The sequence below is a fragment of the Ambystoma mexicanum genome, chromosome 13 (genome assembly GCF_040938575.1).
Source record: "Ambystoma mexicanum isolate Mex_15411 chromosome 13, UKY_AmexF1_1, whole genome shotgun sequence".
Taxonomy (NCBI): domain Eukaryota; kingdom Metazoa; phylum Chordata; class Amphibia; order Caudata; family Ambystomatidae; genus Ambystoma; species Ambystoma mexicanum.
Window position 1 is genome coordinate 63,133,017 of NC_090938.1, and position 17,166 is coordinate 63,150,182.

Genomic DNA, 17,166 nt, shown 5'->3' on the forward strand with positions numbered 1-17,166 from the left:
ACAGAAAAGGCCTAACATATTAAGAGTTCTGGACCGCGCAAAAGGAAAAACTGGCGGGAGACAGTACAGAAATTCAATTGCCTAGGAAGGTGTGCCAGCTTTCATCAAAATCAATTTGCGCAAGCGTTGCCTCTATCCTTCCCTGCATCGACTTTGTCAATTTGCCCTTTCCACTTAACAAATGAGCGCAAGGGGGTCTGCAAAATGTGTGCCCAGACTGTTAAAGAATCACAGGACACTAGATTCAGAAAGGCGGGCAACAAGCGGCACACCACTACTCATCTTACAGAAAGAAGGGTGCGCGGCACAGGAGCCGAGAAAGGATAAAGGTAAAATATATATATAGAAAAGAAAAGAACTGTTTCAGAGAATAGAATGACATTTGTAATCCTAAATTCACTCTCACGCTTTTCTTAAGAGTGTTCTTTACAAGTTCAGACTTATGAGCGGGCTTTTGAAATTTTAGAATTAACTTCAAAGAGCGTTGCTATTCTACAGCCACCAGTGGTATAATTCAGCTACAGAACCTACATAGAGATGAGAGAGTGAGCACTGAGGAGGCCGAGAACAGCATGAATAGGAAATGTGGGAGGCGAGAGGAAAGAAAAGATGAGTTGAACCTTCAAGGAAAGCGAAGGACTTGTGTAGTGCCTTCTAAGGCCCCAAACTGAAGTCCCTTTGCCATGAAAAGCAGGATTTTTCTAAAGTGACACAAAAACGGCTTTGCAGTATAAATGCAAAAATGTACCACTGCTAGCAGAAAATGTCAGGAAAAAAGACATGGTCCGTGTTGACAAAAAGTAATCTATACTATGTTTCATATGCAAAATACCAGTGGCATTTAAAGAGCCACTTTATTTTCCATGGAAAAATGTCGGCCCAAGGCAGTGTTCGAAGTGAGCGGGAGAGGTTGGGAGCGGTGCTCCTTTACTTTTTAAAATTAGGTTTTACTTTTCCTATACTTTTATTTTAAAAATAAACCGTTCTGGAACGGTTTTGTTTTAAAATTAAAGTATACGAAGTTGTTGAAACTTGCACTTCAGTTCACTGCATTAAATGTTCCTTTAACCAGAAGGCACATTTTTTTTTAGGGGTTTGTATGGTGCGTGGGAGGGGGTGTGTTAATGGGGTTTGTTGGGAGCAGGGACAGGCCAGCAAGAAACATAGTTCCACCACTACTTTTCGTACACTTCGACCACAGGCCCAAGGCAAACCCTTTTGGCTTGTGGGTGGGCAAACTTCACAAGGTAATCATCCCACTGCAGGTCTGGATGTTACACGACCCCACATCTACTTACAACTGCAATAAAGTGTGCTGTGGAAGGTGTGGAAAACCCAGCATTCCCTAGACTTCCTGGCTCTGAAGCCAGCGATAGCAGGACAGTTCCCCTTGGCTGGAGCATGACTACAAAATGTAAAGACTGGCGGCTACAACTTCAAACAGGCAACCTACTTAAAAGAGCAAGCTGCAAACACAAAGAGAATATTAAAGACTCTGGTTACAGGCTGACCCAGTGTGAACATATAGTTTGGAGGCAGGAGAGTGCCATTTGTCCCACATGAAGATTTACAATTAATTTAAAAGGACTATTATAACTTAGGCCTTTTTAGCCACAACCATAAGGCAGATTTTCTTCATTTATGTACTATACTTAGGTAATTTCCAGGCACTTATGGCAACATAAAATTCTTCCACCTTTGACTCAGGGAACTGTAATGGCCATCTAAGATGTGTTTCTGGCTGATCTGAGAATTGTCCAAATGTGAGAGTTGCTGAATGGGTGGAAGGTACAATTAGGAATATGGGTAACAAATTACATATTCATAACTGTTATGCATTTTGTGAAAAGGGCAGAAAAATGCTGCATGGCCGTGCAACATGCTGCGGAGCTGGCTGTTGTCTTATTTAATTCCCTACGATTAGCTGAATCAGAAAATATGTATATTATTGCAGTAATTAGTAAAATTATAAGGTTTTGCCACATACCTAGTTTTTGCCAAAAATGTGACATGATAACAAATGGGACTTGTAAATTAAGCTGATATATGTTGGCTCCTGACTCCTAAATGAATCCGTAGGGAGGGGCTTGAGTGGGGACGAGAGAGAAGAGTAACTGTCCAATCCTATTATGTGCACTCTTGAAGGGTACTCCATCAACATTGTAAAATTGGTGGTGTCATCGCTGCTATATAAGGGGTATTGCACTAGGAGGAAGTGACAGAGCTTCTGAAATTTAACATCGAAGAGCACTGATGAAACATAGGAATGCCACAAAGCTGACTGGGTCCTGTCGTGGAGAGCGTGAGGCCATCCTTGAGAGTGGATTGACCAGACTTCTGCCATATCTTTCCAGGTGGTCATGAGATGCAGCTGGCATTCCTGAACTTTAAAGATAGGCTTGCTATGTAGGTATTGATATTGATATTGATATTTTATTTCTATCGCGCTCATACACAAGTGTTTCAGAGCGCGGCAAGGGAAGGGGAACAGGGGAGAACAAAAACAACAATCTTACTAGGCCCACTGACATTGAGAACGTGCAAGTGCAGGGTAGAGGGGGAAGGGAGAGAAGTGCATGGAAGGTGGAACAAAAGGAGGGTGCAGAGCGAGAAGGAAAACACAAAAATAATAATAAAATAATAAATAAAAAGGCAACAAACAATGGGACTGCAGCCAGCAAGTGGCAAGTGCTGGGTTTATGACAGCAGGCCATGTAGGTCTGAAAGTGCAGGAAGAAAAGGGGAGGGCCCATTTGGGTACAGATACAGACCCAGTACAGGGGGTGGCCCGGAAGCAGTGCGTGAGGGTGGCAAGATGAGCAGCTACCTGGGCCCAGAGGACAGAGGGTAGCCAGGTGCATGGTGCCGAGGGAGAGTAGAATCAACAGGGGAGAGGAGAGGAGAAGGCAGAAGCAAAGAGGAAGGTTTTGAGGTGCTTCCGGAACCGGAGATGGATCTCCTCAAGTTTTAGAGTGGCAGGGAGGCTGTTCCAGAGGGAGGCCCCAGCCGAAGACAGAGATCTACCCCCAGCTCGTTTCTTTGAGAAACGACTGACCCTGAGGGAGTTAGAGGTAGAGGAGCAGAGTGCTCGAGATGGGAGGTATTTGCAGAGGGATAGCTGAAGGTATGTTGGACCCAGGCCCCAGAAAGCCTTGTGGACAATACAGAGGGTTTGGAATTTAATCCTTGCATCCACTGTGAGCCAATGGAGAAATTTCAGAGCTGGAGAGATACGATGCCAGGGCTTGAGGCCAAGGACAAGTCTTTCAGTCCTGTTCTGGATAAGTTGTAAAGGGCGGAGAGTAGAGGCAGGTAGATTAAGAAAGAGGCTGTTGCAATAGTCCAATTTAGAGAGAACCAGAGCTTGGGAAGGCAGTGAGCTTCTGGGGGAATGAGAGGAAAGGAAGAATACCTCTGAGGAGGTTCAGTAGGAGGTTTGACTTTTTTGATACATCAGCTTTGACACCAAGGTTCTTGGCCTCGCAGGTGGGGATAGGAGGAGGGCCAAGGGGGGCTGGCCAGAAAGTGAGGGGAAAGGAAGGTGATGGTGTGCCAATGAGGAGGATCTCTGTCTTGCTGGCATTAAGACAAAGATTGTTGGTGTCACACCAATCTTGAATGGCAGTTAGGCAATCAGTGATGAGAGAGGTGGAGGAGGTGGCCGAGGGCAGCTTGAAAATGAGTTGAGTGTCGTCTGCATAGCACTGGAAGTTTGAGCAGAAAATGGCAATACAGCGGGCGAGAGTTGCCAGGTATTGGTTAAAAAGCCAGGGCGAGAGGTTAGACCCCTGGGGAAAACCACAGGTGGAGAGGAAGATAGATGATAGGAAGGACCCAAGTTGGACCTGGGATGGTCGATCAGAGAGGAAAGAGGTCAGCCAGGCCAGAGCCTGATCGGTGAGGCCCAAGTTATCCCGGAGACGGTTGAGCAGGATGGTATGGTTGACTGTGTCGAAGGCAGAGGAGAGATCAAGGGCTAGAACTAAGCCCTGGAAAACCAAAAGGTGGGGTAATCTGCTTGACTTGAATTATTTCCCTTTATAGTGGGTGGGGGCAAAACTGTGTAGATTCTTAGCATATGTTACCAAAAATATTAATTTAATGAATTCCCCATTTGGTGGAACACTACGGGGTGAATTTTGTTAAAATGCTAAATTAACAAAGCTCACTTCCCAGTGTGCGCTGAAAACTATAGCCTATAATTTAATTGGTTCAGACTTTTGGTCCTGTTGACCCAGACTTCTTTAAGGAAGACAGGTGTCTATGTTCTTAAATCAGTCCAATCTTTTTGTCCAGCTTTTCCCTAGCACAGGCCTTTTACTGGAGGGGGGTCTGAAATCCAAAATTCCCCAAATCATTCCCATTTTTCTGTCTGACTTCCCCAACACAGGCCAAAGTAGGGGGGGGTCTGAAAAACAAACCGCTAAATAGCCCTGTGTTTATTTTAAACCAAAGGTGGGGCCGAAATCATAATTGACATATGTATTCGTACCAATCTTGAAATCGTACTGCTAGCCTTTTAATCCTGCCGAAAATCAAAATTGCACCACACTACATTTATAATTGCTTTGATTATTAATCATTTTATTTATTTCTTGAAGTGAAATTTGTAGAAAGAAAATAATTCTGATTTATGTGTTTTTTAACTGGTTTGTGTAATTGATTTGAGTAGCAAGAAGTTAATTGTGAGCTACAAAGAAGGTGGAGCGTGTAGTTCAGTGTGATTTCTATTACTTTTAATTTTTAATTTACATAAATACAAATACATTTCCTGTACACCTGCCTGGTTCTTGGATCATTGGTAACTCTGGGGGGGGGCCCAAGGGGCATGACATGCGTCTGAAGTAGGGCTGAATTAAAGAAAATGTTAAACAGTTTGTTGCATGACAACTTGAATGGGGAAGAGAGGAACTCCCTGTGTTGACGGTGGTCTCTCAATAAACCGTTACAGACTACTAGGGCCACCCGGTCCTCTTTCTATTTCCATATACACTCTTGACCCAACAGTGAGAGAAAGGAAGGAAGGCAGAGGGAAGCGAGAAGTAGAGAGCGGAAGATCGTGAAATGAAGAGAGAAAGATGTGAAGAGGGAATAGGAGACAGATCATCAAAAAATATGGCCCTCCGACCGAAGTGAAACTCCGGCCCACAGGGATAAATAAATGATTATTCAGAGTATAAAAATGTTCAACTGTTGGCCAAGAAACTCAGCGGTATAAAATGCCTGCAATCACTCTTAATGTGAGCATGTGTTTACTGTGCTACTGACCCAAACTCTTCTCTTTTGGTGTAAACGTTACACTTTAGGGGCAGGTCCCTGCTACAGATAGAGCAGGAGTCTGCAGCCTTTGGTTCTCCAGATGTTTTCGACTACACGTCCCATGGCGTTAAGCCAATATAGGCAATGGTAAATGCACCAAGTGAGTGGTAGTCCAAAACCTCTGGAGAGGTGCTGGTTTCAGACCCCAATTTAGCGCATGCCGTCTGCATATAACAGAATAGGCGATTCGTTTACGTAAATAGAAAATGTGTATAGTTCCTAAAATGCTTGGCATTGATACTAGCCAATGGGTGCTAGTCAGCCCAATGGTCTGCGAGATGGTAGGTTAATATGCATTCATACCATGCTAAACCATCACTGTGGTAGCTTCAGAGCACCTAGGCGTGTCTGTGGAGTGGCACACTGCATGGATGTATAAACCGAGTGTGGTGTTGATTTTCCCCGAGGCATATACCGCACAGTCACGTGCCGATGCTAGACTGGTACACCAGGATGAATACTAGGTCACTCTCCCTGCTGTGGTTGATCTTCACCGACATGTACCCTGCTGTAGCGGAAGTTCCTCGCTGCTCTAATCCGCTAATATGGGACATGGAAGTGACATCCCACCACAGCAGGTCGCTGACATTTCAGCCCTAGGGGTCCTCCCCGCATAGAAACTCCTGGGTTAAGAAGCAGAACCCAAGATGATGGGAGCAAACAGACAGCATGCATACATGGACAAACCGGAGCACCTTGCTGAACACTCCCTAGAAAAATAAAAATGTATAATAATGATAGCCATGGATTGTATGTTGAGCAAACAAACATTTTGGGGGTGTGATAGTGGCTTGTAAAAAAAAAATAAAAGCAATTTGAGAATCTCAGATTGCCATCTTTTAGATGGCAAAATGGGCTAACCATATATATTTTAAATGTGTAGATTTATTTTTGCATGTCTGATAAGAAGATTGAAAGAACACCTCGCTGCTCAACATTAGAAGATGTCCGCGTGGAGCATGCAGGAGCGGTCACGGCCCCGATAGCTGTGGCCCTCCACCACTCGCGGCAGCTCTGGGTTAGTGGCGTCCATCTTAGACAAGAGGCGAGGCTGGGCCCGCTTCCTCCTGACTGTGAGTAGTACAGACTGCTGGTCCAGAGACTCCGTCTCAGGCTTTTCACGGCCATCAGAAGACTCCCATACTGTGAGGTCTGTACGCCGTCCTCAGGTTGGCACCCTTCTGGGCGCTGGGTAAGAAATCGAAGCCCACTCACATGGAGGAGGCATTGAAAGACAAGCAGTGCTTCTTTGTACTGGATACAGATATTATATCTACTTCTAGATGTGTATCTAGGTCTTCACCACCTTAATTGGTAGCCTATACCAATCTGGCAACCATACCTTACATACCATACCACACATACCATACCGGGTATGCCTCTGCCAGCTTCGTCAGGACTTCCTCACCTGAGCTAAATTTCATACAGTCCTGAGTCGCATCAGTAATACGTGATGTTAACGCAAAGCCTAGGATCGGTTCCTTATAGGTAATCCCCTCTCTCATTCCTCGCTGTTTTCCCATTGTCGCTTCATTAGTAATTCTGTACCCCTCCGTGTCTGGAGTGAAGACGACTCACCGTCTCGTTTCTGGTACCTATTCAGCAACACACTGTGGTATTATTTTCTTCATACAAATTCTGGGTCCCTGACTTTCCTTTGGACATCACCTGCTCAAACTTCCACCACGTGCATGTCCATTTGAGTGTTTCAAAGGGCCTCATTCCGAGTTGGGCGGTAAGCGGTAACGGTCACCGGTAAGGAGACCAGTGCCGTTTAACCCTTACGGTCCAATTCTGAGGTCCCTTAGCAGGAGCCGCAAAGAACGTGTGGTCTGACCACACGTCCTTTACGGCTCCCGCTCAGGGACCAGAGCGCTAATAATGGGCCTGCTATTCGCGGGCCCGTAATTAGCGTCTTCCCCATTCCCATTAATGGGAATGGGGAATGGTTGTTTGAATGGGGACTAACCGGGTCCACACAGGTCGGAATGTCCCGGTAAATCCCCATTCAACCAGACCAGACCCGGACCCGGTATTGAAGGCATCCATGGCGCTAATAGCGCCATGGCTACCTCCAAACTCGGAATGAGGCCCAATGTGTCTAACACTGAGTCACTACCGGTTTCACATACAGATTATACTCTAATTATTGTTTTCCCTGAAGAAGGTTTGCATGTACCTGAAGTCGAAACATACCATGAAAAGTAGATGTAAAACTATCAAAAATTAGAAGTAGTTGCCGCCCCCACACAGATATATTGCACCTGAGCTTGCTTTTCTTACCTATTCTGCACAGATAAAGTTCTTGTGTGCAGCGCCTTGAACCTTCTCATCGTACCCCTACTTACCACATGTCTCGCAGGTACATTCTAATCTTTTTCTTCATCTTGTAGACTGCTGTTCCCTGGTGTCTCCATCTCTCTCTCTTTCTCTTTGTTTTAACGTGACACCCATTTCTTCTCTGCACCCCCTTTCTGAAGTCTTAACCAGAGGGTAATAGTCTAGAGTAGACTACCAACTTCCATACCACATGTTTTTAGGGACATTTCTGATCGACCTTTGTAAAGGTCCCAGGCAGGATCTAGGCAATTAATTTGCTTTGCCAATACTTACTCTCTCCCACGATTGGTTGTACCAGCGAATTCCAGCAAACTGCAATGTAGTCGCATGTCTGCCAGCTCGGCAGGCACTAACCAACTTTCAAAGGTGAATGATACGAAAACTCACCGCCATGTTTTTAGCAGTCCAGATATATGGGACGCATTTTATATACCGTCCTGGATTCCATACTTGGGAAGGTCTGGTTCAATACCAAATCAGCATCCACCAAACCAGTAGCTCACACATTTTTCAACTAATCCCAGTTTTTGACACTTGACCAAATGGTGTTATTACGAGCAAACAACTAGAGCACCCTGTGTGTCATCTTCCTTATCTGTTAAAATACAGCAGGTAAAGCCTTACTTTTAGAGCCTGTGCAAAAAAACCCCCACACATTTTGGTTTGAAAGAGGGCCGCGCGGCCGCTTCAATACAAAGAGCGCACCGGAGGAAGGGGCGTGGCCAAATGCTGAGCCACAAATGGGAGAATTATGTACATATTTTTACCGATTCTTGTCTGGTTTGCTAATCGCTCAATATACTGAGCGTTCAGACAGAGTTGTGCATTACAATCTTGGAATTATCTAATGTACCCATAGGTGCCCCCGAATATGCCAGGCTGGGTTTCGCATTCGGAACTCGACCACTGTGGTGGGCTGCTAACAGATGTTGGAGGATGCTTTGCTGTGATCTCCCTCTACCCCCCTGTAGAGAATGAAGGAGTCCTCACCTTCCTTGCACTCCAGGGCCACTCGCGACTCCAGGTTGTCCATCTGCATCTGCAGCCTCTTCAGCGTCAGGTCGTTCTCCCGGGACTTGCGCTTGTAGGCGATGAGGACGATGATCACGATGATGAGGAGGAGGCTTCCTCCAGCAGCGATGCTGACGATGGCCGGGAGGGTCAGGAGGCTGTCTGACATCACGTTCACCGACCCGGGCGAGAAGACTATGCCTCCAACGTGGATCTATCGGGGTAAAAGAAAAGTCAAGCAGGTGCACCAACCATCCAACGGGCGTCACCCAAGGTCCTCGGACCAGGGTGAGAAGGTTACTCCACCAACATGGATGCATCAGGACCAAAAATATGCCAAACATAGCTTCCAATCACCCCACCATCTTAGGAAACGGGCAAGGAGAGTATATCGTCAAACTTTGGCTCTCCAGATGTTTTAGACTACAAATCTGCTCAGCTCTATCCAGTTTTCTATATTGAAGGATCATGGGAGTTGTAGTCCAAAACATCTGAAGAGTTGCAGGTGCAGGGCCCCAGCTCTAACATGCTAACGGAAGAAATGAAACCAATGCAGAAACGACCAAGCTTCGTCGGACCTTTACCAATCTTCCAACGATCACGGCGAACTTGGATTTTCAGTTAAAGTGCTTCGGTCATTGATTTTCCTTTTTTGGGCTGACGTTCAATTGCTCTCCTGATCTCAAAGGGATGGCAGCCAGGGCGTTGGGAGAGCTATATATGTTCAAAGCCACCCCAGGGCTGTTCGGTTTATTAAAGTGGAGGCGTCCTCTGGCAATACCAGAGTGCAGGCACGAAATACACATGTGCCGCTATATAGCACCCCCACTGGAGAGCCAACGTTATGTGCATCTCCTTGGTTATCAGAGCTTAATGTCCTCACGCAGGGATGTATGTCCACAAACAGAACAAAGCAGTGCGAAAAGGAGCAAAACTCCCTGAAAAAAAGGACATTTCTGTAACAAAATCGAAATTGGGGAAAACACAGAGGGGGAGGGGTAGGGTTAGCAATAGAGGAGGGAGATATATAGTGGAAGGTCAAGGGGGGTATAGGGTACGACTCCCCATAGAAATGTTCATCGCCAAAGGGAATCAGGGAACACAGAGCGTTTTTCAATGGGATTGCGCCGTTATAAAACACTTCTGTGAATCGTGCGCATAGCTTCCTCGAGCCTTCATGTACTGTTAAAATTATCAAAAGACTTCTGCCTTCGGGGTCAAGGTGAATTTACTTAGCTGGGTTCTATAAGGCCGGGAAAGAAATATAAAATTGGAAAGCGAGGTAGGACAGAAAGCAGATGAGAGGAAAAATAGAAAGAGGGCGAGAAACAAAGACGAGACGTGGAAGCAGTGACTCGGGTGAAATCTATGGGGGTCTTACGAGGTGGGTGACTTTACGTGAAAGCTGCACAGACTGCTCATAATTTATGTTAGCAGTGGCTGGGGGAGGGGAGGATATGCGTTTGGCCAGGCGGCTGCCATGGCCCGGGGTCATTGGAACCGCTCTGCTGGAAAATGCAATGTGATGTTAGAAATCTGTCTCCGCTGCTAAAATTGGAAAATCATAATTAAGCCGCGCGTCAGGCGCTCGCAGCGCAGCGCAAGGCTTTCATGGCCATTTTTCACAGCGGGAGCATGGCCTGCCACTATGCCTGGCGGAAGCATTAGACGGCCCTTGCACCTGAACTGCAGCAGTAGTGGTGTCTAACTCAGGTGGAGTTCATTTGTCTAGCAACCATGGGGCCCTGATGCCTAGGAGTGCCTACATTAAAATGCGGGCTACTAGGCGCTATTTTCTCACACGGCCACACAAAAGCCCTGCACCCCAGCACAGGTGTGGTTTAGGCTTCCACTCTCGCTTATCCTTGCCCACCCTTTGCCATTAGTGTACCAGGTGGAGTCACATATATGAATGATTTGCTTTCAAGTAAACACTACGTTGACCTCAAGACCTCAAATACCTTATGGCAGAGATTACATTTCTTTGAAAGTTAGAATACGCTCATATTTTAAATGTAGGGCGCCACTAACTTAAGTCGGAAGAAGACTTAAGCAAAACGTAAAGTCTAGGCCAAGTTATAATCTCCAACTCTTTGATGGACATGTGAGCACCAAATCAAGATCCATGGGGGCACAGGGCTGAAGATTTAACAAGTCCCAGAGAAGCTGAATTTAGTAAATTCAACAAAATTTCATAAGCTAAACTGGAAATCCAATTTTAAACAGCAAAGCAGCCTACGTCCTGGGCGCCATTTTGGACATTATTACCCCTGTTAGCTTTAAAAACACCCCCTAAATGGGCCAACAAGCTGAGGACCCTCACTCGTTTCACACAGGGCCTTTGAATTAACTATTTGCATGCTGAAGGTTTGCGGTCACTAATAACCAGGATCACATGCGACCTGATGGCCCGGAGCAGGGAACCAGGCACCGAACCGTCTGCAACACCACGGGTCCATTCCATGGAAGAAGGGAGAGCCGAATAACATATTTAACATCATTACAGAGGATCGACCTAGTGCCTAAAGGCAGTTTAGAGCGCTTTGTAAACGGGGAAACTCGGTTATTGGTTGGCATGATGTAATCATGAGCGGCAAATGCATCAGTGTTTCTACGTAGAGTCCAGCAGACTCTTCTGCAACAGCGACACCTAGTGGTTGGCATTGGAAGTGAAATATAATCAATTGAAAACAGACTATTCGTTTACGGAAGATGGGACAGGCGCGTGTCATGAACAGCGAGGAAAGACGAATGATGGAAGAGGAGACGAAAGAGGGAAGGGACGGTAAACGGACTGGGGCTATAATGAAGGATGCGCAGGTCCGAACACACAAGAGAAGTGCAAGAAAAAATAGACTACTATTAAAGAGGTTACAACATATGTAGTTGAAAACATGATTAAAATACAGTGTTAAGGAAATTATATAAAAAAAGTGAGTGGCAGAAAAATATGAAAGTCATAAAGGAGGCACTTTTTGATCAAATTTAGAGAAAGCATTACTGTTACAGAAGAAAACACTGTGACAGCCATTACTATGGGAGATAGCTCAGTGAGTTTGTGCGCATATTCTTAAGATATATGCAAATGAAATCTGAAGTTCAATATTCCAAAACCTAAAAAGTCCAACCTAAGCCCCAGGTTTTCAGCACTAGGATTCGAGGCACACCGTGATGTTGGCACTTACCATAACTTTATGCTGCCCGGTCAGATTTGGAGGTTCACACAGAAGCTGGGTCTCAGACACCGTGACTGCGCAAGGGGTCTCGCCGATCAGCACGGAGTAGTTGAGCTTGGCGCCCCCTGGGGCCGGCGGGCACAGGTTTTTACCCTACAGGAGAAAGAGAGATATATGTTTAAGTAAACATGGCGCTGGTTGGGGAAGGTTGTGTGTGCAGCACAGAAGGTAATTAGTGGCTGGCAGGCCCGAAAGCCCCCCCACTTCCCCATCGCGGCCTTGTTAGCGCTGCAAAGTGACAGGCACATTATGGGCGCCGCGACATGCGCCGGTGCCATGCGCGAACATTATGAAGGAAAAACAGGGTGTACGCCGCACCAGGCTGCGCTGTTAACAGCCTCTAAAATCATTCGAGTGGTTCGCGGAGGCCGCCATGATGGGATCCCAGCAGCAGCGCAGGAGAACACACTGCGCGCAAGAGGAGAGGTCGAAGACGCAATATTACACGTCTCCAGTCATCAGCACCCTCTCTGCTGGGCCCCCCATTATGTCTGATGGCTTTTGGTCCGATATTAAGGAGGCAGCAGAGTGGAAACTGCTTCACGTGCCATACCCAGAGGCAGGGGTGTTGCTAGGGGGGGGGCTAAGGGGGCTATGGCCCCTGATCTTTTGGTTGTAGCCCCGGATAGAATCTCAGGAGCTACAGCCAAAAGACTAGCTAGCCCCCAGTCCCAACAGTTCTGACATCAACTTAGCCCCGGGTCTTTTCCAGACCTAGTAACTCCCCTGCCCATAGGACATTTACATAGCAGTTCCCGCCCAAAGGGACTGTGGCTTGTGAGACTCCATCTGGAAGAGCTGCCCCTTTGTGACAGGCCAGGAGGGAGGCCTTCTTCCCAGGACCTAATGCCTGCCCCATACGGGGCATATCCAGACCTGCCCCACCCTTAATGCCACCAGGGCAAAGGAAGTCCTCGTGTTTTAGCTTTACAGGGATTTAATGGCTCTGTAAACAGGAGACCTTCTCATACAGGTGGGCCGAGTGACGAAGAAAGGAAGTGACGGAGGACTGGAGGAAAACAAGGGAGCGGAACTGGAGGGAAGTAGAAAAAAGGGAGGAGGGAGTGTGAGAGTAACAGATGGAAACAAGGGAGGCTAGGGAGAAAATGGAGGAAGGAAGGAGGGAGTTGAAGGATGAACAGAGTAGAAGGATGGACAGAGAGGAAGAATGGACGGAGAGGAAGAAGAGGAAGGAAGGACAACAAGGATGGGAGGAAGTTGGAAGAGATTGAAGGAAGGGTGGTAGAAGGGTAAGGGAAGATAACCAGAGAGAAGTCGAAAAAAGGGAAAGTATCAGAGTGAGTGTTAGAGGGAGGAAACAAGGGCAGAGGGAATGAGAGAGAGGGAAGGATGGAGGGAAGGAAGGAAGGACGGAGGGGAGATGGGAGGGAACGAGGGAGAAAGAAAGGAAGTCAGGGAGCGAATGAGGGAGGAGGGGGCAAGGGAGAAGGGGTAGGGAAGAAAGGGAGAAAGGGAGAGAGAGAAGGAAGGGGGGAACGAGGGTGGAAAGGAGAGAGGGGAGGAAAGAGGGAACGGGAGGAGGTAGGAAGCAAGGGAGAGAGGGAGGAGGAAAGGAAGGAAGGGAGGGCTGAGAGGGACAAGGGAAGGAAGGAAAGAAGGGAGGAAGGAGGGACAGAAGGAAGGGAGGGAGGGCGGGAGGCAAGGAGGGAGAGCAAATGGAGAGAGGGAAGGAGGGAGGGACAGAAGTAGAGAGGAAAGGATGGAAGGAGGAAGTAAAGGGGGAGGGGAGGATGGAGGGAGGAAAGAAGGGAGGAAGGGAGCACGGGAGGGAGAAGAAGGGGCGAGGGAGGGAAGGAAGGAAGCAAGGGAGGAAGTAAGTTAGGGAAGGCAAGGAGGGAGTGAGGGTGGAAAGGAGGGAGGGTAGGAGAGAGGAAAGGAGGGAAGGAAGGCAGGATGCAGGGGAGGACGTGGAGGGGAGCGAAGGAGGGGAGGGGCGAGGGAAGAAGGAAGGAAGGAAGGGAGAGAGGGAGGGAGGGAGGGAGGAAGCAAGGGAGGGAGCGAGGGAGAGAAGAAGAGGGGGACGGAGGGAGCGAGCGATAGAGGGAGGGAGCAAGGGAGGGAGGAAGGATGGGAGAGAGGGAGGAGAGGGGGTGACGCAGGGAGGGAAGGAACAAGGGAGGGAAGATAAGGAAAGAACTGGAGAAAAGTAGAGAGAAATTGCATGGGATCAGAAGGGAATGATGGAGGGAACACAGGGAGGAAAAAGGAGGAAGAGAAGGAAGGAGTGTGAGAGGGACTGGTGGAAACAAAGGAGGAAAGGAAGAAAGAAAGAAGGAAGGAAGGAAGGAGAGAGAGAGGCGGAAGCAGGGTATTTGTAGGCAGATGTAAAGCATGATAGCAAAGGCATTCAAAGAAAGGCTTTTTGGTGTGCGACCCCAGTGGATATTGGGGGAGGGGCCTCTGCTGTAGAATCAGCTTTGCGGAGCACAGGCGTGCTTGTTTCGCCACTTCAGTTCCCTTACCCTTCATATCACGGCAGAGCCAGTTGCAAGGTGCATATTTGGGCTGTTGACCGGTCTTCATGGCATGCACTGGTTCGTCTTACCCAAGTGCCACATTCCTCCCTGCCCTTACCTTCAGTATGATGGGAGATCCTGGCTTCTGGTCCAGGACCCCGGTGGTGCTGAGCAGCTCGAAGGTTGGGTTGGGGTAGTAGGTGAACTTGGTACTGTTGAAAACGAGCAGTGGTTGCACGTTGTTGAAGATGAAGCCAAACTCGTCTGGGTACTCGACGGCGTCCAAGCCAGGCCGGTACTCACTGGTGAGCGAAGGGGCCAGGCACGAGAGCACCGAGGCGTTCACAGCCTTGCACACCTAGAGAGAGGGGGAGAATTCAATCGGTGGGTGACATTGTGCACAGCCCCCCTTCTACACACGTTTGATGAGCTCGACAATGGCTAAAGTGCCGGCACCTGGAATCCTTTGCACAGGATGAGGCCAGATTAGGTGCAGCGGTCGAAGAGCAAGAAAAGAAGTAGTGGAACTATGTTCCATGCTGGCCTGTCCCCGCTCCCCACAAACTCCATCTCCACACCCCCTCTGCACGCACTACATCCCTCTGAACACATGTGCCTGCTGTTTGAGGCAACAATCAGTGCAGTGCACTTAAAGTGCAAGTTTCAACTTCTTCTTACACTTTTATTTCAAAACGAAACCATTCCGAAAGGGTTTCTTTTTAAAATAAATGTATAGGAACATTAAAACGTAATTTAAAAAAGTAGAGGAGCACCGCCCCGAACCACTCCCACCCACTTCGACCACTAATTAGGTGGCATCAACAGCGCGGGTACCAAGCAAGCAGCCACCTCCCTGGTTTGCACAAACAGGACCAAGGCTACAATATTTATATTGATATTTTATTTCTATCGCGCTCGTACACAAGTGTTTCAGAGCGTGACAAAGTGAGGGAGGGGAACAGGGGAGAACAAAACAACGATCTTACTAGGCCTGCTGACATTAAGAAAACGCAAGTGCATGGGAGAAAGGGAGGGGAAAGTGCATGGGAGAGGGGAGGGGAAAGTGCATGGGAGAGGGGAGGAATGGAAAGTGCGAAGCAAAGGAGAAAACAGATAAATAATAATAAATACATTATAAAGACAACAGTGGTAGTGCAGCCAGCGAGGGCAAGTGCTGGGTTAAGGCAGCAGACCGGGTATTTCTGATAAGTGCAGGAAGAAAACAGGGGGGGACTGTATGGTTAAAGAGGCAGACCCCAGTGCAGGGGGTGGGCCGGATGCAGTGCGCGAGGGTGGCAGGGTGAGCAGGTACCTGGGCCCAAAGGACAGAGGGTGGCCAGGTGCATGGTGCCAAGAGAAAAGATCAGCGTGGGAGAGGGGGGGCAAAAGCAGAAGCAAGGAGGAAAGTCTTGAGGTGCTTCTGGAACCAGAGATGGTTCTCCTCAAGTTTCAGAGTGGCAGGGAGGCTCTTCCAGAGGGAGGCCCCAGCCGAAGACAGATCTACCCCCAGCTCGTTTGTTTGAAAAATTACTGACCCTGAGGGAGTTGGAGGTAGAGGAGCGACGAGCTCGAGAGGGGAGGTATTTGTGGAGGGATAGATCAAGGTATTTTGGACCCAGACCCCAGAAAGCTTTGTGGACAATGCAGAGGGTTTTGAATTTAATCCTTGCATCCACTGGGAGCCAATGGAGAGATTTCAGAGCTGGAGAGATACGATCCCAGGGCTTGAGGCCAAGGACAAGTCTCACAGTCCTGTTCTGGATTAGTTGCAGAGGGCGGAGAGTAGAGGCAGGTAGATTTAGAAAGAGGCTGTTTCAATAGTCCAACCTAGAGAGAACCAGAGCTTGGCAGACAGTGAGCTTCTGGGGGAAGGAGAGGAAAGGCAGAGTACCTCTGGGGAGGTGTAGTAGGAAGTTTGACTTTTTAGAGACATCAGAGATGTGGGTGGAGAAGGAAAGTGTGGAGTCAAATATGACCCTGAGGTTCTTAGCCTTGCAGGTGGGGGTAGGAGGTGGGCCAAGGGAGGCCGGCCAGTGAGTGAGGTGAAAAGATGGTTAAGGTGTACCGATGAGGAGGATCTCCGTCTTGCTGGCATTCAGACAAAGATCATTGGCGGCACACCAATCTTGAATGGCAGTTAGGCAGTCACAGATGAGAGAGGGAGAGGAGGTGGCCGAGGGCCGCCTGAAAATGGGTTGAGTGTCATCAGTTTAGCACTGGAAATTAGAGCAGAAAAGGGCAATGCAGTGGGTGAGAGTTGCCAGGTATTGGTTCAAAAGCCAGGGCAAGAGTTTACACCCCTGGGGAACACCACAGGTAGAGAGGGAGATAGATGATAGGACGGACCCGAGTTGGACCTGGGAGGGTCGATCAGAGAGGAAAGAGATCAGCCAGGCCAGAGCCTGATCAGTGATACCCAGACGGTTGAGCAGGATGGTATGTTTGACCGTGTCGAAGGCAGAAGAGAGATTGAGGAGGATGAGGACAGAGGGAATGTTAGAGTCAAGGTTGGAGAGCAGATCTTCACGGATGTTCAGGAGAGTGTGCTCTGTGCTCTAGCAGCTCTGAAGCTAGACTGGTGGTCGTGGAGACAGTCAACAGAATTGGAATGAAGATTAAGTTGAGAGATGGCCAACTTTTACAGGAGTTTGCCCAGAAAAGGAGTAATGGAAATTGGGCGATAGTTAGCTGGACAAGAAGGATCAGCTGTGGGTTTCTTGAGAAGAGGATGCACAAAGGAGTGCTTCAGAGGGGAGGGGAAGGATCCCGAGGCAAAGGAGTGG

The 17,166-nt window shown here is 48.0% G+C and overlaps 1 protein-coding gene across 1 annotated transcript in view; it reads right to left on the reverse strand.

The window, feature by feature from the left end:
* PLXNA2 (plexin A2) overlaps positions 1-17,166 on the reverse strand; it is a 568,789-nt gene that overhangs the window by 65,025 nt on the left and 486,598 nt on the right. Inside the window, exons 18-20 of the mRNA XM_069633272.1 lie at positions 14,502-14,741; positions 11,856-11,999; positions 8,650-8,884 (exon numbers count right to left, since the gene is read on the reverse strand). Of these exons, the coding sequence (XP_069489373.1) occupies positions 8,650-8,884; positions 11,856-11,999; positions 14,502-14,741 (619 nt within the window). The remainder of the gene's footprint in view (positions 1-8,649; positions 8,885-11,855; positions 12,000-14,501; positions 14,742-17,166) is intronic.